Genomic DNA, 21,720 nt, shown 5'->3' with positions numbered 1-21,720 from the left:
GTCACCCTGGCAACCGCCGCCGGAAGTTCGCCCCGGGCGCGCGCTCCTCCACTTCCGGCAGCGGGAGAAGAAAGACGCGATTCATCTACCGCCGCCCGCCCTCCGGCGCCAGGCACAAGCGCTCCCGCCCCTTTGGGGCGGAGCCAGGTCTGGCCCCGCCCCCCGAGGCGCCGGCTGAGGCGGTGGCGGTGGTTAGGCTCCGCCGCGGCCCGCCAGCCGGCAGCGGCGCCGGAGGGCGGGCCCCTGAGCGGGGGGGGCCCGCCCCGGCACAGCGGCGGGCAGCGCGTTAACGGTCGTACTCAACTTGGGTAGAAAGCACTGGTAATTCCTTCATAAAGGTCGCTCTGCTTATGCATGACGGGAAACGTGAAAGCTTGCGAGTGCCAAAGTGTTTGCACACAGCGGCTTTAGTGTAACTTACACCAGCACATCCCCAGAGTCACCCCAACCTCAGAGTTGCCCCAGGCGTTAACTGTTCACTGAGGTAACTGAGGCCGCAGGCGTTGGACGCCGTCCCCGCTCCCTCAGCAGGTGCTGCTGGCACCCACAGCCAGGTCTGGTCAGTCAGTCGCTCATACACAGCTGAATAATGCCTGGATTCAGTGGGTTAGAGGGTAAGCAAGCCCCATGGCCGCTGTTACGAAGCTCTTGGACACTGGGCAGTGCAGAGGGCAGGGTGAAGGATCAAGCCTGGATTTGTGCCCGCACGAGAGGTGCAGGGGGCTTCAGGAGCAGCCTGGCTCTGCAGCACTGCCTCCAAGCTAGGTTGGACCCGGCTGCAAAATGAATATTTTCCGTACCGAAGCTATTTCATAGCTGATCGACAGAAAAGGGGAACACGGGAGATGTACAGAAGACAGTCTCTCCTCAGTCTTCTGCATCCTGCTTTAAAAACTTGCCTGCTTGACACAGGAGGAATAGAAGTGCCATGTCTCCCAGGGCATCCCCCTCGCTTTCATAGCCGCTAAGCACTCCACAGTGCAATTATCCACAACACAAACACTGAAATATAAGCAATTTGTTCAATGTCAAAGGAGGATCATGACGAAGCCAAGTTCTCAAACCTGTGTCTTGTCAAGTTTAGCACATTCCCCTCTTCTCAGAGAGGCTGGCTGGAAATGTGGAGATATAGAACCAGCCACGGGTTATCGTCACATCATTGCATTGAAGTTACATGAACATGGAACAGTGAGGAGCGCTGGGCAGCCAGCTTTTTGACTGATGTCAACTTAGAAGCACATACTATACAAGAACTATAAAGCAAAGCTGGCTAAACCGCTGTAAGCATCTTAGAGCTGAATAAGATTGCTAAAGGTAATTTAGAAAATGCTTGTGGTCAGGCAGTTGGACTAGATGATTGTTGTAGGTCCCTTCTGACTGAAATCATAGAATCATAGAATCATAGAATCATAGAATCATTGAGGTTGGAAAAGACCTCTAAGATCATCGAGTCCAACCGTCGACCCAACACCACCACCCACTAAACCATGTCCCTAAGTGCCTCATCTACACGTCTTTTAAATACCACCAGGGATGGGGACTCCACCACTTCCCTGGGCAGCCTGTTCCAATGTTTAAACACTCTTTCAGTAAAGAAATTTTTCCTTACATCCAATCTAAACCTCCCCTGGTGCAACTTGAGGCCATTTCCTCTCGTCCTATCGCTAGTTACTTGGGAGAAGAGACCCACACCCACCTCGCTACAACCTCCTTTCAGGTAGTTGTAGAGAGCGATGAGGTCTCCCCTCAGCCTCCTCTTCTCCAGGCTAAACAACCCCAGTTCCCTCAGCCGCTCCTCAGAAGACTTGTTCTCCAGACCCCTCACCAGCCTCGTTGCCCTTCTCTGGACACGCTCCAGCACCTCGACATCGAAATATTCTATTCTATTCTATTCTATTCTATTCTATTCTATTCTATTCTATTCTATTCTATTCTAAGCAGAATACAAATAATTTTAAAATACCATCCAAAAGATAAAATTTAGTTCTTTTCATAACAGTTCTCTGCATTAGTCTTAACGTTCTACTGCCCCAATAAGTAAAACAGTATAATTACTCATTCCATATCAACAAGTACATCTATATTTAAAAAAAAAATGTTCAGTCAATAGGACATGCTAGTGTGTCCTATTTTAAAGAAATTGCTTATATCACTTTGGAATTTTATCTGGTGCTCACAAAGTGAGACAAGATAATTGCTCAGAGGAGTTGAATGTAAATACTATCATTTGTAACGTAAAATGGAGTTATGAATACTAATGCATGAAACAAAGCCTGCCCAGCTGACAGCTTGCAAGACACATCTGGCCTCCAGGACAATTTTCCACTGTCGTATAAAATTGTACATCTCATCTGACAACTGGCCTTAGTATAAATGGGACTGATGTCATCCACTCCCAATTGCCAAGAAGTTGAGAAGTCTTGCATTAGATTTACAACTTGTTTATTCTTACCAAGTACGGAGGCCAAGGCATACTTCTGGCCCTATAAATCCTTATATAATACCCATGTCTAAGCAGAGGACATGAAAGTAAGCAAAGCGCTGGATATAAAACTCCATGACTTACAGAAAAAATACACATACACAGCACTTTGAGGAAGCAAGTGTAGCATAGCTAGGTTGTCCCACACTAACTATAATTGAACTACAGCAAATTAGTATCAGTGGGGACACATCACAAAATACCAACTGCAGACCAATCCAGCAGTCTTGGAGAGTTTATAGTCTCATTTTTAGCCCTTGCTGAAGCTGTGTTCCATGTTCACCTGTGCTACTTAGTATTATATTCTAACTTAACATTACTGTATAGAAGTATCTGAAGTCTCACTGGGATGTGCAGTGAACATGAGAACTGAACTTCTGCCCACCGATTTTCCTTGCAATTGTTTGTATCTATTATGTGCAGGGTATGAAGCAAGCACAGATGTCGTTATAATATGTCCTTGGCATACCAGCTACTGATATAATATTTTGTGTAATTATATTGCAAAGCTCTACAAAATATTTTGGATTTTTCAATTCTAAAAAAAAAAAAAGAATAATCATCATAGTTTTGACTCCATCTTCAGATTTATTTAAATATAGTTTCTAAAACATTTGGATGATTACAAATGCCAAGTGTGCAAAACGAGTGGATGCCTTCAACAATTAGGTTTTTAAATTGTTAGCTTGTGTGTTTTATCTTACAAGCCCAATTGACACAAGTAGTCCCAGTAAAGTCCGCGGTACGACAACAGGAATGACTGACTAATACTGTAAGTAAATCTTGCAGGATAAAAAACCTTAAATTGGAGGACATCTTTCATCCTTCTGAGTGTTAAACAACATTATTAATACTTGAAATTACTATTAAACCTTTTATCTGTATTAACAAGGACTTGTAGGTTTTAAAATCAAATGGTTCTTTTTCCAACTATGTGACTTGGGGATAGTATCCTGTTTAATTATGTGGATTTTTTCCATTTATGCCTCCTTTATCTTGTGAGGTTTTGTTTCCTTGTTTTTGTTAAACACTTTATTTCGTAACACACATTCTTTAAGTTGTATACAAAAAAACTTCCAACATTAGTGTGCTGTTCATACTTTATTTTATTAAAATAAGTTACAAGACCCCAAATTACTTTCCCATTTAATGGACGGATGACATCGGCACATTTTCTACTCTGCCTTGCCATTTCACAGTTTTATATAATGTGATATACTGTATCCATTCATTTTTTCTGGATTTACTTTTAAATTAGAGAATAAAAATGCAGTTACTTCAGAAAAGCAGTACCTGCTGTACTACTTGTAGTACAAACTGAAGCACAGCAGGTATAGGTAGCTTTATGGCTATAAAGTGACTGTACATGAAGATCCTCAGGGTCACTGTATTTTCAAGACTGTTGTCTTCCTGAAGTCTTCTTGATGTTTGTCAACAGTAACAAACCAACTGCCGTTTTGTAAGCTGTGCAACAAAATAAAGCTTGCGGAACACAATAAAAAGGATTGCTTCTGAAAGATTATTTTAAAATTAAGTAGAATGATAGCTCAGACAACCTGCTGTCTGCCTTGGTACGCCTGCAGCTTCTCAGACACTTCATCTAGTGGTCAGCTGTTAAGAGCAATATAACAGATGGCTATAAGGTTTGGTTTATTTATAATCTTTCTCATTGCTGCATTTTCAACAAACAGTCTGTTTTCTAAATGAGGTCAATACATTCTTGAACCTGAGATTTCAAAACATTTTAGAGATCTGTCAAGGTCTGGCCACTTCCCAAATGATCTCAACAACCCTAATTTCTTAGAAGGGGTTGGGCCAAGTGACATTCAGGGCTGAGGAGCAAGTGATTGTCTCTGCTGCTTTTTCCAGGTTGTCTTGAAAGGACGCTAGGGATACAAATTGCCCACCAAAGAATAACTCTGAAAGAAAGCGTCAGTTCTTTGTATAAAGTACTCCCCTAAATCAATTACTATTTGAACAGGAGCACCTTTTACAGAAAAAAGCACGTAGTCTCAAAAATTTCCAGCAACGAAAATCTTGGTAAATTGTCACAGTGATCTACCACTCTCAGTTCTAAAAATTGTGCCTTATGTAGAATCACAGCTTGCCCAACTTTAACTTCCAGTTATTAGTTCCTGCCATGCCATCTGAGGGCATTTATTCCAGCATTCAGGTTTGCTGTGGTACCACAGAGTTCACCACTTTCTCTTTTTTTTGTTGTTTTTTTTCTCTCCCACGTTTGTGAAATGTCTAATCCGGGGGCTGACCACATTTCTCTTCACTGCCGCAGGCGCCGCACTGCAGCAAATGAAGCTGGCAAATCCCCGCGCAGCGTAGCTGGCACCCGCCAGCCTGCACCTCGGATGTCCCGTGGACCCGAGGCTTGCCCAGTGCCTCCAACCTCGGCACCCTGCCTCGCAGCTCTCCCGTTTTCGTATTTCCCAGCAGCTGGATATTAACAGCCTAGCACATTTTCACGGAAAAGAAGAAGGTGCATGAAAATTGCTTGGGACAGCGCCTGCCTGCAGAGGTGGGATGCAGAGGAATACCGCAGCTAATGGGACTGTTGTCACACTGCCTGTGAAGTTGTTTTGAAAACTTTGGGACATAGTAGGAAGGCTCAAAACTGAGCATTTGCTATAACAGTAACAGTAATCTGGAAGAATTATGAACAGAGCAATGCCTGATGTTCAACATAGCATATATAATCTAGGGGATGTGAGCATGTGCATTTTATCTGTATCTTGATACTAAAGCCCTTCAATGAAATGCGGAAGCATAATGGTATTTGCAATGACCAAGATTTTGCTCCATAACATTTCTACAATCACCATGAAAATACTTTCTGTTTTGAGGGATGTTCCTTCCCTGGCTTATATCAAAACAGCTACCTCTAAAATACCAGTAAAGAGCTGGATGCAGAAGATTGCGTAAGAAAAAGGATATATTTTGTGGACAGAGCTTCAAGGCGTGAGGTGACTGAGTCCTGCAGGGCAGCTATGGCTTCACACTTACAGGATTCTTCAGTTGTTACAAGACTGCTCGTTACGGCTCCTAAGAGAGAAAACAGCATTTAGAATATTTATGACAATTATCGAACATTTAAATCCCAGGAAAATGCTTGATTCTGCAACGGGAGTTGAACTCACGCTGTGAGACTACAGCAAGCACTGCAACCCAGGGCAGTGAACAGGGGCCAGTGTGTAGCCAGAAGCACAAGTGTCATAGTCCAGAAACAGGACAGGCAAGAGAGAGCTTGACTCTAAATGAGGAGGAGGCAGAGCAGTGCGTTCCTAGCCTACCTACCTGGATCCTCTGCACTCTTTAAATTAGACATTATTGAGTAAAAAATAAAAAGAGGCCTGGGTGCAGGGACCAACCAGCCTCCCCCATCAACTCTAATTGCTGACTAGAGTGAATCTTCCCTTTGCCTGTTCTCTCTCCTTCTCATCCAGAATATCCCCCACCTCAAAATGTAAGGCACCCTGGGAAGTAGAATGAGTGTGTTCAAGTGATGCAGACTGAGAAGAACCTGCAGTCCAGGTCTCCATCTTGAACATAGTGCTTTGACCATCAGACTACCCACACAGGAAGGCCACTGGCATCACTGTAAACAGAATCTATAAAATAAGCTGTATTTAAGGCAATGACTAACTTGGGTTTCTCTTCAGAAGAATCATAGAACCACAGAATGGTCTGGGTTGGAAGGGACCTTTAGAGATCATCTAGTCCAGCCACCCTGCCATGGGCAGGAACATCTTTCACTAGATCAGGTTGCTCAAAGCCCCATCCAACCTGACCTTGAACACTTCCAATGATGGGACATCCACAGCTTCTCTGGGCAACCTGTTCCAGTGTCTCACCACCCTCATAGAAAAGGATCTCTTCCTTATATCTAAATCTATCTATCTATAAAATCAAGGTTTGCTGCCCTGTCACAGCTGGATTGTAATGGCATTTGGGGTAGCCATAACTTCCAAACACAGCACTTCTGAGAATGCATTAAAGTCCAAAGTGAAGCCTCCAGGGAGTTTTGCAAGCCAAGCAGGAAGGCACCTAGTGATTTTAGGCACATAAAGAGTTGGTCAGTATCAGAAATTGGTCAGTTTGCATCAGTTTCTGAGATATGGGTGGAATTTAGATACCCAAGACTCAGCTTGGGATTAGAATTGGAAGAACTGAATTTACCACTTGGTAAACAATACAAAAATGAAAGCAGGAACACATGTATTAATTTTAAATACTAAGCAATAGAGGTTCAGCTAAATCATCAATGTGTATCACCTCACAAGTACTCTTGGTTTGTAACATTGGCAATACGCATGCATAGGGAGTATCATTTTCGATTCATCAAGAGGTGTGAACACAAGTCCATTCCAATGTCCCATGAATATGGATGGAGGGAACAACAATGTTCAAATGGGCCCAAATGAATTTAAAATCTGGTAGAAAGGCACAGCAATATTAATAGAGGAGCCAGTTAGTACGACAGAGAAGTAATCAGTCTCTTAGGAAAGAGAAAGCAAGCGTTGGCATACTCTGCAGTGATTCCATCAAATCTGTTCCTAGCTCTTGCCCTCACTCTTCCAGACTTACCAGGGCCGAGCCTCAGCTGTCCTCAAAAATTCCTTTGTCTCCATAATCCACCACAAAACCAGGGGTGATCACAAAGGGCTCAGAGATGATAATTTGATTGTTGTATAATAATACGTCAGGCATCAGCTGATGGCTGTGAGTTCTTAGCTGCATGGAAGGCAATTCAACCTCACCTACTCCATAAAGAAAACAGGAGTTAAGGCAAGCTGCACCACTTGCTGCAGGCTAAGAACAAACATATCAACAGCTACTGAAGCACCGCTACTGTAGTGAGATTACCATCTACGTCTGAGACCAGAATAATAAGCTTCCAAAGGCAGAGCCTCCTTAAAAGAGGGTCTACAATTATGAAATACACTTTCAACAAGTTATCAAGAAGGATTACTTGTGTGTAATACCTGTCACTTTATACATGTGTTTTTACGTTGCTTGCAAAGGCAACGACAGCAGATTATTCAATTTTTTTTTCTGTAGATATATAAATGCATAGCTGATCAATGCCAAACAAATTATGTGAGCATTATAACAGTAAAACAATAGAAATATTATACCTGGATGCAATTTCTCTTTTTTTTTCTGAATTGTTTTGGTTTCTCTTTTTGCTTATCAATCATGCCATTGATACTTCCATTTTGCAAGGAAACTGATGGCTGCTTGAATTACAGAAAAATGACTGAAATATATCAATTTCAAAAGGTGGTTCATTCAGTGTTTCACTGAAAAAAAATCTATGAACAGATTCATTTCTAGCAGTGCAGAAATTCATTTTTCTTAGAGCCAATGTTGAAACTGGTGTCTTCTTGATTCCACTGAACCTGTATTTGTTCAGCTCCCTTCTTTGGAACATTCCACCGGCTTTATGGTTGATGTACAAAGAAGAGCTGTTCAAGATTCAGCTGGAGGAAGGCCAGTTCAAAATATCACACCAATGTGGTCAGTTTCCAACCAACTGCCAGTTAAGTTTTCATGTTCGCATTTAAAATTCTCCAGTGACAGATACTGATCCTTCTTGGATTATGTCTGTTTTAACAAAATTACTTTTCCAACCAACTTTGGCAACTGCCCAAGGGTACCCTGAGGTTTTCTACAGTCCTTCTGTGAAATTTAGTCTTCCAGTATTTGATATTCAAAATCTTGGGCACTCCCGGTGCCACTGGGATGCCCAACAAGTCATACAAAACATGTTAGATTTGTGTTTTTACACTGCATCTGTGTTTAAGTCCAGACCTACAAAAAATTACTATTTTTGCAGATGGTGTTTGGCTATATCCACCTATTTTATAACTTTGCTCTTACATAGGGTCCTTAGCCACTTGATGTAATGGCAAGTTATTCCTGCTCTGAACCAAAGATCAGCCTAGGTACTTCTTCGAGGTCCCTTCCAACTCAACTTTACTTATGATTCTACATCAAATGGTGCAGAGGTTCTGCCAACAGTTGATGCCATTATTGCCCATGTGAAGGGAAAGCAGTTGGTGAGTTCATGTCTGCCCCACTCAGCTTGGAGGAGTGGACAAGAACATGTGGTTTAGCATTGCAAAAGTTCTTCTGACGCCAGTTCTGTTCCCCTCTGGCCCCCCACCATCCTCCAAATGCTGGTACGCAACTGAGTCCCATGCCCCAGAGACAGATGTCCCAGAACCCTGCCTTGCCAATCCCCCCAATTATTCCCATTTCATAAGGAAATGCAGATTATAACAGATTTTTTTTTTAAATACTGTAGTTTTAAATACAATAACTGCTATAACTAAACAAGAAGGATCAAACTAGCTCACATTAGTGGAAACAGGCAGAAAAGAATGAAAAGGGATTATACTTTCAGGGAGTTAGTGAGTTAATGTAACGTTTCTCAAATAGATTAAAAGGATTTAACGCATTAAAGAGAAGTACTTCAATAAATATATTCAGAAAAAAACCCATTAAATTATTACTTGAGCATGTTTTCTCATCTGGATTTAAGGTAAAGCCTTCATAGCAGTCACAGGTATAGGATCCACCATTACTCACACAGACCTGCTCACAGTCATGGGTTCCTGGTGCACATACATCAGTTCCTACAGAATGCATTTTGGAGAAATAGTTACCCAAAAACAAGGTAACATTTTTTAATGCTTCCCAATGGCAATGCTTTTCCATGCCGGGAGCCTATCCTATGTGAATCTTACCAGGAACTACCGAGACATGTAACTGATCTTGCCTCGGAGCAGCGAGATGAACTAATTGCCTTACTGGGGTCTCCCTCAGTCCTGACTTCGTACCGTCTATGCTCACTCTGACTGCAGCTGCCTAACCCTACCAGATGTGAAGCGCCAGATCACCTCCAAAGGCATGCTATGAAAAGTTTCCAGCACACAATAACTTTACAGTAAGGAGACAGGGAAGGAAAGAAACATTTTTTTAAAAATTACATTTTCACTGTAACACAAAGTTAGCTGAGAAACTAAAGAAACAAACAGCAACATGAAATTCAGCCTGGAGGGGAGGACGCCATCTCAAACAGTCTCCTGCATGGTGGTACACAGCTTCCACAGTACTGCAGAGTGCGTGACTGTGACTAACCCCAGCTCTTCTCTCTTCAATTATTTCTCAGTTCTGGATTTGCTGAATATTGCATAATTACAGTTTTTTAAATACAGTGAAGGCCTTAGTTATAAGGTGATAAAAAAAGACCAAATGGTAAGCAGTTGCTAGCATTGTTGCATATAAAGTGCTTTATGTCTCTGAATGTTGCTCAAAACGGAAAAGGCAGAGTGACATAGAACTGTCTTATAACGCTTGAATGCATGTGAAAGTTTCTCAAACAGATCCAAATATACTAACCTGCTAATGAGAGCTATTTCAATACGTGCACTGAGCTGGGGAGGGTATGGGGGGATAGGGAACAGCAATCTGCTCTTACTTGAGCAAGTCTTCTTGTCTGGATTCAGGGTGTAGCCTTGGTGGCAGTCACAGGTATAGAACAGATCATCTCTCACACAGACCTGCTCACAGTCATGCCTTCCAGGTGCACACACGTCGACAGCTACGGCAGGCATTTGAGAAGAGAAGAATATTAATCAATACCCAAAATTCAGCCTTTTTGGTTGGTGTTAGTAATTCCCGTTTGCAAGCATATCTTCATTTGGATTCAAATCAGGATGTTTTTATTGCATGTCGCATGTTATTAGCCATAGTAGGGTATTCAGAGTGTGTTTTTATCTGGCTATCAACATCACAAAATTAATATGATTTTTGGAATACTGGCAACACTTTTTTGCAGTTGCAACAGATTGCAAAAGGAACTGAACTAGCAGTGACCCAGTTACAAAAGAATTATCCAAAGGCATTTCAGAGAACAAATATCTGGATTTTAAGAGACTATTTGGCATTATTTCAGCTCTTATTGAGTTGGATAAGACACTGTTTTATGGAGTGAAAAGACCACAAACAGAAGAGTAGACATGGCTGCTAAAAAAAAGAGAGACGTGGCACCCACTGCCAGTTACAAAGTGGGTACTTTATGTGTGAGGCTGATACTGTCTGCCAAATTTAACACGTCAACTCTGAAAGGGCAAGCTGAGAAGGAGTTCCTACATTTGGATATCTTTGCAGTAAGGAGGTCCAGTAAGGCACATGGCGGGGGGGGGGGGGGGGGGGGGGGGGGCGGAGAGAGAGAAAGAGAGAGAAGGAAGGAAGGAAGGAAGGAAGGAAGGAAGGAAGGAAGGAAGGAAGGAAGGAAGGAAGGAAGGAAGGAAGGAAGGAAGGGAAGGAAGGAAGAAAGGAAGAAAAAGAAAGGAAGAAAGGAAGAAAAAGAAAGAAAGAAAAAGAAAGAAAGAAAGAAAGAAAGAAAGAAAGAAAGAAAGAAAGAAAGAAAGAAAGAAAGAAAGAAAGAAAGAAAGAAAGAAAGAAAGAAAGAAAGAAGGAAAAAGAAAGAAAGAAAGAAAGAAAGAAAGAAAGAAAGAAAGAAAGAAAGAAAGAAAGAAAAGAAAGAGAGAGAAAGAGAGAAAGAGAGAAAGAGAGAAAGAGAGAAAGAGAGAAAGAGAGAAAGAGAGAAAGAAAGAAAGAAAGAAAGAAAGAAAGAAAGAAAGAAAGAAAGAAAGAAACTTTCTTTCAGGATTGGACTCCCAAAGGGGATGCCTAACTGAATTCACATTCCCTCACAGATGTTTATTGAATCTATGTAATGCCAGGTGAGAGTTAATCTTAGGAACAATATTTACAAAATCAGCTCCTAAACTAGGCAGGAAGAAATACTGAGGCCCTCTGGCTTCGCCTCTTTGAGACGTGAGACATACGACTTAATTGGAGAGATTTGCCTAGGAGCCTCCTGGAATCGGAAACCTAGGTTCAGCGCTTTGTCACACAAAATGTAGTAAGGAAAGAGATTATGATGGAAGTGGAAAAAATGATTTTGCATAAATAAATCATCAGTGAGACATCCAAAGAAATGAAGAGTGAAGTTCAAATCCTAATCAAGTGAAAATAATGTAGAATACATATTAATTTGTAGGTACTATATACTTATATGTACATCCTTAAGTACCAGCTACCCCTACGCTCCTATTCTCCGCAAGAGCCCAGCACTGGGAAAGAACATTTCCCGCTATCCTCTAGAGCTCTAAGGCTGAAGTATTTTTTAAGGTCCAAACACATCCGCCAGAAACAGTGATCACACTCACGACACATGGGTCTTAAATTATTACTGGAAACACATAGGAAAAAAGTTGCACTGTGTTTTCAGGAATTGTACAGAAACTCTTGGATAATTTGTCAGAAAAATTACATAAATTAACCTGATTTTTTGAAGTTACTTGTTTTTAGCTGAACACAGTATTTCCTTGATCAGGTCTTACCTGAGCAAGTCTTCTTATCTGGATTCAGAGTGTAGCCTTCAAAGCAGTCACAGCTGTAGGATCCATCATTACTCAAACAGACTTGTGCACAATCATGCCCTCCAGGTGCACACATGTCCATGGCTGTGGTGAACCATGTTTTAGAGAAGAAAGCTATTAATCCCTCCCAGACACTCAAGCGTTTTAAATGCTTCAGCGTTTATAAGTACAATTTAATTAGGATTCAAATTAGGATTCAACCAGTGCCTTACTACATTATTATATTATGCTGCAGACAACTGAATTCAGTACTAATTATTTAATGCAGGAGGCAGATACCTGGACTGCAAGACATTACTCTACCACCTCTCACGCAATCTGATTTTCATCAGCAATTCTAACAGCCTTGATGAAGCTAAAACACCGTACTGAGATGAGCAATAATCTGCCACGTGACAAGGCAGAAGTTGTTTCTTGCAATATTAGCAGTAACTATGGTGAATCCAAATTTAACTTTATATTTTCATCCATGAGCTGAAGGCAGGCACAAAAAGCCAGGCATGATATGTAGAAATGCTATTAAATGGCAAAGAGATATAAAGCCTAGTGAGAACAAAAGCAAACAAACAAACAAAAAAGCAGGAGCACTAGAAGATTATGTTCTCTCTTCAGAAATAAGAGTAGTGAAAACTTCAGTGAGAAGATGCTTATGTGCTCTCAAAGGGAGGGATGCACTTACCAGTTATAGCTAGCCTACGGCTGGTGCTGCTCAAAACTTCTGGATTTAAAGAAACAACTCCAGAGAAATATTTGGGAAAAAAAAGTTTTTATAATAGGCTAACTTTTCAGAGTGACAATTCAAGAAGCTGCTGCTAGTGTAAGACTGGGGTTGCTATATCGCAAAGCCCTGCACAGCTTGGAAGCAGAAGCAGCAAGCTGTAAAAAAAATGAGTTTCAACAGGAGAGATGGAGAGGACAGGGGAAAATCATCAGGTTTTAAGTTCTCTATGGAGTCGTGGCACTCACTCTCCAATGGAGACACAGTGCTGGTGGGCATCTCTGGAATAGGTTCATCCTCTCCCAGGGACTAAGTGATGCTTATGAAGTACTGTGAAGACCATAAAATGGTAGGTAAGTGCCAAATTGCATTTCTGTAATCGACACATTTAAAGAAAAATGCAATTTTACTGTTACTGGAACCAAGGGGAAAGTGTGCAGGTGAATTCTCATTTTAAGAGTTGATGTCTGTAAGCAGTTTTTCAATTAGAAACAATGAAGGTAACTCTCAGAAAACATGTCCACGTCTCCATGAGTTTCATATATTAATGTGGCCTTTAACTCTTACCTGAGCAAGTCTTCTTATCCGGATTCAGGGTGTAGCCTTCATAGCATTCACAGACATAGGATCCATTGTTACTCACACAGATCTGATCACACTCGTGCCTTCCAGGTGCACACGTGTCCACAGCTGCAAGACACACATTGGAGAAACAATTCATTGTTAATAAAAAGTAGTTTGGGGTGGAGAGCATATTCACATTTTCAAATATATTTCTATTTGGAATCAGCTCAAAAATGGCAAGACTAATTGAAGGAATTAGAATATGTGGTAAGAGAAAATATCTATACGGTGTCTACATCTGAAGACTTTGTTTTGGCATCTGGCCCTAATGAATGGTTCCGTAGGCATAATAAAAAGGATGGTGATGGAATCAAACTACTTCTCACCATTACTTGCAGTAGACTTATTTATTTATTATTTATTATTAAATTTATTATTATTGAAGGAGATACAGATGTTCACTGTTTCAACAGAAGTACACAAGTAGCTTCTCAAATCCAATTATGGTTTTAAAAAGTGATTTTTTTTCTAGTTGAACACATTTACCGAAGGAGTAATACCTGAGCAGGTTCTCTTATCCGGATTGAGAGTGTAGCCTTCATAGCAATCACAAAGGTAGGATCTGCCATTACTCACGCAGACCTGCTCGCAGTCATGGGTCCCAAGTGCACACACATTCGCAGCTACAAAGGACATTTACAGAAAAGGCGTTTCAGTCATCCCAAAGGAGAGAAACATTCATTAATAATTTGTGCTTACAAAAGTACATCTTGAAGTGTTTGCTGGATTAGTAGTAGTAAATGTCAGTGCTGTGTCACCGTCACAAAAGTTACAGGCATCTTTTGCATCATTCTGTAGCCAGAAGAAGAGGTCGCAAACAACACTGGAACAACTGCACTGAAATAACTCACCACCTGAGGTGGCAGAAAGATAAGATTAATCTGAAAAGGGCACAACAGGGAGAGAGAGATTTTAAGCATTTAGTAACATTACACTAGAAATGAGAACTCAGCAATGAAAAGGACCTTCTGGCTTATTGCATCCAGTCCCTTTCTATTACAGACAACCAGTTTAAATAATCCCAAAATATATCAGTCACCGTCTGGCAGCTTACTAACTTCTGCTCACTGGCATATAACCTGATTTATGAATTCCTGCTGCACTGTAAAAAACTCCCATGTAAACTGAAATGTGACGGAAAGCACAATAAATAAAATAAAATAAAATAAAATAAAATAAAATAAAATAAAATAAAATAAAATAAAATAAAATAAAATAAACTGCAATAGAAAGAGCATCAAGACCAGGAGGAAAAGAAAAATGACTCAGAGGCACTAAGGTAACACACTGTCTTCTCAGGGATGAAGAGAGTGTCTGCGTAATGATGGTCCAGATGTATCAGCCAACAAAGAAACCCACTGGCGCAAGATGGGTATGGGAGGGCTGCAGCTGCCCTGTTCCATCAGGTTTAAAAAGTCAAGACCAAAAGAGGATATGGAGGAAAGTTTCTCCAGTAAGGTACCTTTACAGGCACGTGAATCTCCTAATTGAGGGACAGTGCAGAAATAATGTCCAAACCTCAGAGAACTGAGAAGCTGAAACTGCAAACTACAAAATGAGATTCAATTTTCAGGGACCAGCTAATTCCCCAGCAGACAGTAAGGCTGTCTCATCAGACTGAGAAAACAGAAAACAGTGATACGAAAAGCAGCGTGATGGATGGCAGCTGATATGTGTGTGTTGTGGTGACAGGACAGACAAAATGACTTGTAACGCTGGGCTGTCTCTGCAGTGCACTGTGTGTGCTGACAGTCTTTTCCTTCACAGCCGGTCTAAGTAACTAACTAATTAACTTCTGACGAATTTTTCTCAAGTGTATTTAGCTTTGGGTCTGCTGCTTCTTTGGTCACCTCAAGATGCCTCTGTTTCTCTCCACAGACTGTAAAGGAATCCTAGATACTCACTTAAGCTTAGATGATTTTTAGATTACTAAATTTAGATGAGATGAAAAAGGGAAGGGGAGAGGAAAGGGGGGAGGAAAAAAAAGGTGGCGGAAAAAAGTGGGAAGGGGAAAAAAAGGGGGAAAGGAAGGAAAGAAAGGAGGAGGAAATGAAAGGGAAAAGGAGAAAAATGGGAAGACAAGTCTGTTATTAACCTGAGATTTTACTTAGATCAGTAGTTATGATGTGGATATTGACTACTAGTAAAATCAGGCTCCAAAGCAATAGTGGTGAGATAAGAAATGAGAAGCAAGAGTGCTTGAATCTTCTCATGTATTTCTGAATGCAAGACAACATTGCCCATTTTCTAAAACATGGAAGATTTAGATGTCCCCTAATAAGGCTGACAGAAAGCGCGTCTTGTATTTCCATTGGCAAAACCAAATCTCAAACCAAGGCAGTGTCTTTTCATTCTGCTACACCCTTGGGAGTAAGAGAATTCATCTCCATGACTTATGAACAAAATCTGTGGGTGATATTTTCAACCATAACTGAGAAGCTCAGACTCAAATAGTCAGATTTTTGTGGTAGGAAAGTCAAGCTTCCACTGACTGGGACACCAATTCAAGGTTAAGATTTTCCACCTACAGGATGGTCTCATGTTGAATGATGCTCTCAGTGCATCAAGAACTTGATCTCAGCCAAGTATTTTGCCCCTGAACATTAGTTTTCCTGTTTTCAGTTCACCCTACAAATTTATTTGGCTTGGTCAAAGCAAAGAAAAAATTGTCACTGGTGAGTCTAGATTTCTGACCAAAAAGCAGTCTGGAGCTGGAAAAGACCCAGTTTACCCACACTGTCTTACAAGACCCTCTTAGATTCATTCGGTTTGCAGGAACCTTTTGAAAAACTATTCCCTTTACCCCATTTTTGTCCATGAACCCCACAGATTCTGGCTAATTGCATGCAGGCAACTCAGAGTTAGACTGGAAGTGTGTATGTGTGAGCTCTCTTTGGTTTATCCTCCAGCTTAGTAGGGACGTAACTCCTATGCTTCAGCACAATAAACTGTACGTTTACTCTTAAGAACAAGAGATTTTTCTCCGGTGCTATGAAAGGACTTGCTTTGGCGAGAACATAGGTGGAAAATTAGTGCTGTGTTCACAGCACACATAGCTGTCCAGGTAGGTGGGCTCTGGTACCCACTTCCAGCTACCAGAGAGAAGATGTGGTCACATCAGCAGCACAACATGATGTCAAACCAAACCTCAAGGCATTTCCTATGTTAATTATTGGGCAAAGTGTCCTGTCTACAGATGGTCCTACACATTTATTTCATACCTAGAAAAAGAGGTCTGTTCACTCTAAACGTATTCAAAAGGTATGGTGGTAATTTTCAGTAAGGCTCTGAAATAACAAAGTAACACATTGCCAACCAAGTTCCCAAGGCAATGGCTGTTATTTTAATTCTCTTACAATGTTCTTTACACCTGATTTTACCCATTACTTGCTGGAGAATTATTTTACAAGTAATTTCCTTAGAAATTTACTAGAAAAATCTACTCCATACAAGTCTTTTAATTGTCAAAAAGTTGTCGTTTGATTTTTGTGGGTAGGGCTGTGGCATAGCTATCTATAGGCAGTTCTAAATAGTCCAGATACATGACCCTTTTTTTTCTGTGAAGGACAATAACAACCCACACTGGCCTAGCATCGTTAGTGGAGTTCTAGCCCAAACCAAATACACATCCAGCATTTTTCCAAGACCAGTCCTCAAAGAGCGAAGCAAATTCAACCCATCCAACTGGAGGTACAGACACAGCTCCCTGTCTAAATCAAGTTGCAGAGAAACAGAGAAAGGTGTGAATCTGGCACACTGAAAAAGCCCAGCAATGCCTGCAGAGTGAAAGTCCATCCCGAGATGACCTGCCGTTGTGTTCGGGCACTTCATCCTGCACCAAATTTCTCAAGCTAGTGTGGCGGTTCACCTGCCACACTGATTTTCCTACTCTGAATCTATAAGGAGCCTTTCAGAACCACACTTCCACCCTCCTTGCTTCCCAACTGGATGGGAGAAGAAATGAGCGGACTGCACAGCTCCGGTGTGCGCTCTCAGTAAGTCAGTAAATATACATAGCCGAATCCCGGCCAGATTGCCGTGCTTTCTCTTGCACTAAATCAGACCAACTGCACAAGGAGGTCCACTGAAATCAGGTCTGTTACTTGCGTGGTAAGGTCACTATTCAAAATTCAAGGTCATTACTTGGCCTCCAGTGAATAAAAAGGTTGACTTGTTTTCCCAACAGACAGCAAAGGAAATACTTAAACGTGATACGTAACACTTCTCAAAAAGAGAAACTTCTTTCTTAGGGAGTGGAACCACAGCAGGAGCCAAAAGGAGCCAAATTACACTACCCTCTTGGACTGACCACCTTACCACAGAAAGTCTCTCTGAATTTGGATGTCAGCTTTTCAATCACACCATAGGTCTCCACATAAAAGACGTGTTCATCCAGTGGTTCGCTGGCCATTATCCTCAGGGACTGCATGTCTGCCCGGTCTACCCCAACTGCATAGATCTCAATGCCAGCTGTCCGGGCGCTTGCTGCCACATCTTGAACCTGGTCTTGTGGTCGTCCATCTGTCACAACAATGACCACCTTGGGGATATTGAAGGTTGCCGGCCGGGTGCCCATTTCCTCAGTGAAGACTTCATCCATGGCAGTTTGGATGGCTAGGCCGGTCATTGTGCCAGCCGACAAGGGCTCAATGTGAGATATAGCCTCCTTCATAGATGCTTTATCAAAGTAGGTCCGGAGGGGAAACTCTACCTTGACAGTGCTAGCATAATTCATGACCGCCACACGGGTTGTTCTTTCCCCAATGTCCAGAGTATCAATCATTTTTGACAAAAAGATTTTCACTTTCTCAAACTCTTCAGGTCGGACACTACGGGAACTGTCTATGATGAAGACGAGGTCTAGGGGCCGGTTCTTGCAGGCAGTGTCTGTCAAGAAGGAAGGAAAACACTTCAATCATCTCCTACACAGGACCAGAGCTCTCACCCTAGGGCAGTGAGAGCTGTCATGGCAAACTACTCCTACCAGATAAATGCTGGCACTCTCAATTCTCTAGGAAGAGGCTTAAAATTAGAGTGAGCAACACATTATTTTACATATATGTAATATATATATACAATAAAATAGAAATGTGTATATATATTAAATAAATAATATATATTTATATTATTATATAAATTCTTAAATGTTCATTTTGACAAGTAATAAATAACCGACCTTTTCTAAGCATTAAAAGATGGGTCCACATTTGAGCCCACAAAATGGCTAACTATCCTTGAAACAAAGGGTTGTAGTTTGCATGTAACAGCCAACATAGAAATGTAGCAATGATATATAAATGTACTTACTTTTTATTTTTATAAAGATAAAGCCTGAATTCCATTTTTACAAGCTACAGAAATAAAATGGTAAAACAACTGGCTAGATTACACGGTGAACAGATGCTAACAATATTTTTTAGGATAGTAACAATATAGATTGCTGATTAGGAATTATTTCTTGTTTGTAATTCACGATCCAAAGTACACAACAAGAAGAAATAAAGACCAACAGGAAAAAAGATGGAAATGATGCTGTGATAAAGGCTTCTTTAGAAGTTGTTACTGTGTAAAGGCTTCTAGAGCAGACAAAAAAATGGAACTTATTATTTATGAAGTAATTTTACATGTAAAAATGAACATTTACACAAATATTTCTAACTTCTAAAATTCCTCACTGACATATAAATGTAGACTGAAACAGAAAAGCCATAGCTCAGATCAGAGACAAGCATGACTTCTAGGAAGACGAAAAATAAGCAAGACAGCAACAGCAGGCAGCCTAAGCTGTACACTCTCCGTCCCGATACCCTGACCTGACATTGACGATACCATGAACTTAGTTTGTACCATCAAGGTATGGATTTGTACTGCTGGTTTATGAAAAACAGACAACCCAAAAGCACAATATTTCTACAAAAGAGACATTCCTGATCAACAGTGCATTAAATAGCAAAATGTGAGGTGTTCAGTTTGAATATACTACCTGAAGAGCTTTTTTGGGAATGGGACACACCTTTCCCAGCTACTATCAGGTTGATTTTTATGATTCCATTCCAGTTTAAAAAAAAAAAACATTCTTCACAAGTCTCTTAAAAGTAGAGGTGAAAACAGCACTTTTTTTTTCAATGCATTAAAAAACTTTTTTCTCTTGTGCAAGTGAAAAGGGAGGGAAAAAATCAAATTGCACAGATATATCTTTCTTCCATCAGGAAACACAGCAGTAGAGTTGATTCTGCCTTTGGACAGATTAACAGACTGAACGAATCTAGGATCCCGTCCAGGTATATCATATCTAATTCTACATGCATCCCGTAACTCAGTTTTTGCGTAAGGATTTAGAAGAATGGCTTTGTGCCCTTTGGAAAGCTGAGAAAACATGGAGAAATGTTTGTGCATGCATGCATAGCTTAAGACATGAAAGAAAAAGACACACAATGTTTGTCCTACAAAGAAAAGACCAAATCCCAGATTTGAAAGCAGAAGAATTATCTTTTTCAGATTAGGAAAGAAAAAACTTTTCAGCAGCCTGACCGTTCCGTGAGTCTGAAAGAGACGTTTTGAGAAGTGAACGCAGGTAGAGAACAGTCATGTAGGTTCTAAAGATTAGCAAGGCCAGCTTTGCATCAAAAAAATGTAGATGGTACTTCTGCCTGGAAGCGCATGGTCCGTGGACCGCTGCAGCTACAGCAAGATGTCCCCGGGGCACAACTCTCCCGTAATCGTTTGTAAAACTAAGCATCCTAAGAGAAGCAAGGGCAGGGGGTACCCCGAGCGGCTGGGTAGCAGCGAGCAAAGCGCGTAGCGAGCGAGCCGGGGAGCATCGCCTCTGGGCAGGGCTGGCCGGGGGGCGCGCAGCCCCTCGCAGGAGGTAGCCGGCTGCGGGCAGAAGGCAGCTCCCGCCGCCCCCGCGGGAGTACGGTACCTGCCGCGGCGTGGCTCCCGGAGAGGCCGCCGCCCGGCCGCGGCTGCCGGCGCAGGCGGTGCGGGGAAGCCCGCGCCGCGGGCAGCAGCAGCGGCGGCAGCAGGAGGAGGAGGAGGAGGTGGAGCGCCGGGCAGCAGCCGAGGATGCCGAGCGCCCGCCGCATGGTGCCGCCGCCCGCCCCGCGGCCCCGCGGCGCCGCATTTAAAGCTGCTGGCCGCGGGGGGGGGAGGGGGGGGGGGACCGGGACGAGGACCGAGGTGGCATCGGCTCCCCCCGCCGCCTCCTCCCCGGGGGGGGCCGGCGGCCAGGAAGGGGCGGGCTGCCAGCCCTCGCTCCCCCGCCCCGACGGGGCGTTCGGCCGGGGCGAGAGGGAAGGGCTGTAAGGGTTAGAGCTGAACTTTGGGAACTTGCGGCACGGTTAAGGACGGGGTTCAAACCCGGGAGCAGGGGGAGTTGAAATGCAAACTCACCCTTTCTCCCTCCGCTGGAATTGTTTGATCCGGGTCTGCTAACTTTGCCCTGCTGGTCTCAAAGCTTTATCTCCAGGGCAGTATTTGCAAAGAACGGGAGAAAAAGCTCGCGGCGTGATCACCCAGGCACAGGAAACTGCCCTCCCTGTCGGCAAATCTGACCCAGGGCGTTTTGTCTGGTCCCTGGCACTGCAAATCCTGCCAGTTCCTGTGGGAAGCTGCAGGACGCTTTAACGGAAAGCACGGTTTCAGGCACAAATCCACTACGATCTCCAGCGCAGTCTTTTAGAAGACACCACTGCCAAACCCGCAGTCGGCGTGTTGGGCTGCAGGACCATCTTTTCTCCCTTCACCTCCGTAAGGGGAACAGGAAGCCCCGATTTAGAACAGGAACAAACCACCACACCCTCACAACCCACCAGCAGTATAATCTCGGGCAGATACTGACTCACTTCAGCAAGTGCTATCTCGACTGCACAGCAGAAGAGGCCACCATCGCATTTACAAAGCCTGCAGACGGAATCAGGGAAGAGGGAACAGCACCCTTCGCGCAGGGGAAAGCCACGGGACAGGGGTCCAGCGGAGTACAGCGGCTTTCATCTCCTAGAGGGGGCTGCAGCTCTGAGCAACAGCACAGGCACACACCCCGCACAAATTTCGAGCAGTGCCTGCTGCCGCCAAATACTGCTCACCCACCCACATTTTGGGAAGTCTCAACACCCACCCCTTGGCCAGAGCTCTCTGCCCATACCCGACACACTTTCAAGCTCCTTTGGTGCCCACTAATGACAGCTAATGAAGGAGCAGGTTTTTGGCTTGATTCTGTCACACACACTGAATCTCCCTCGGTGCAGATGGATCCAGGCCAGAGTACGTGCTCTGGGATCAGTATTCGAGTATCACACAACTCGCTCGTAGTTTCAGCTGCGTTTCATGTAGTCTTTCAGCTCCCCTGCAGAAGTCACATTTAAACAGTCTTTGCCAGCATGTAAAGATTCCCCTTTTTTTAGAGTCTCTGTGGGAGTCCAGATCCAATG

The 21,720-nt window shown here is 42.7% G+C and overlaps 1 protein-coding gene across 1 annotated transcript; it reads right to left on the bottom strand.

Annotated features, from left to right (window-relative positions):
* Positions 1-3,570: 3,570 nt before the first annotated feature.
* On the bottom strand, positions 3,571-20,391 carry MATN3 (matrilin 3). The gene is made up of 8 exons (XM_076332722.1): positions 20,214-20,391; positions 17,609-18,178; positions 13,792-13,914; positions 13,235-13,357; positions 11,911-12,033; positions 9,978-10,100; positions 5,429-5,536; positions 3,571-4,085 (listed from the first exon to the last, which is right to left on the bottom strand). The coding sequence occupies exons 1-8, from the start codon at positions 20,374-20,376 to the stop codon at positions 4,030-4,032; spliced, it is 1,389 nt and encodes a 462-aa protein (XP_076188837.1). The 5' UTR covers positions 20,377-20,391; the 3' UTR covers positions 3,571-4,029.
* Between the last annotated feature and the right edge of the window lie 1,329 nt (positions 20,392-21,720).

Source organism: Aptenodytes patagonicus, chromosome 3 (genome assembly GCF_965638725.1).
Source record: "Aptenodytes patagonicus chromosome 3, bAptPat1.pri.cur, whole genome shotgun sequence".
NCBI lineage: Eukaryota > Metazoa > Chordata > Aves > Sphenisciformes > Spheniscidae > Aptenodytes > Aptenodytes patagonicus.
This window is presented reverse-complemented; position numbering and strand designations above follow the sequence as displayed.

What these genes read in the sequence shown, in the direction of transcription:
- MATN3 (XM_076332722.1), bottom strand. Translation starts at nt 20,376, where the DNA reads ATGCGGCGGGCGCTCGGCATCCTCGGCTGCTGCCCGGCGCTCCACCTC. An exon ending in CGGGAGCCACGCCGCGGCAG is followed by an intron (nt 18,179 to 20,213) that starts GTACCGTACTCC and finishes CCTTCTTGACAG; the next exon opens with ACACTGCCTGCAAGAACCGG. An exon ending in ATTCAGAGAGACTTTCTGTG is followed by an intron (nt 13,915 to 17,608) that starts GTAAGGTGGTCA and finishes TGTCCTTTGTAG; the next exon opens with CTGCGAATGTGTGTGCACTT.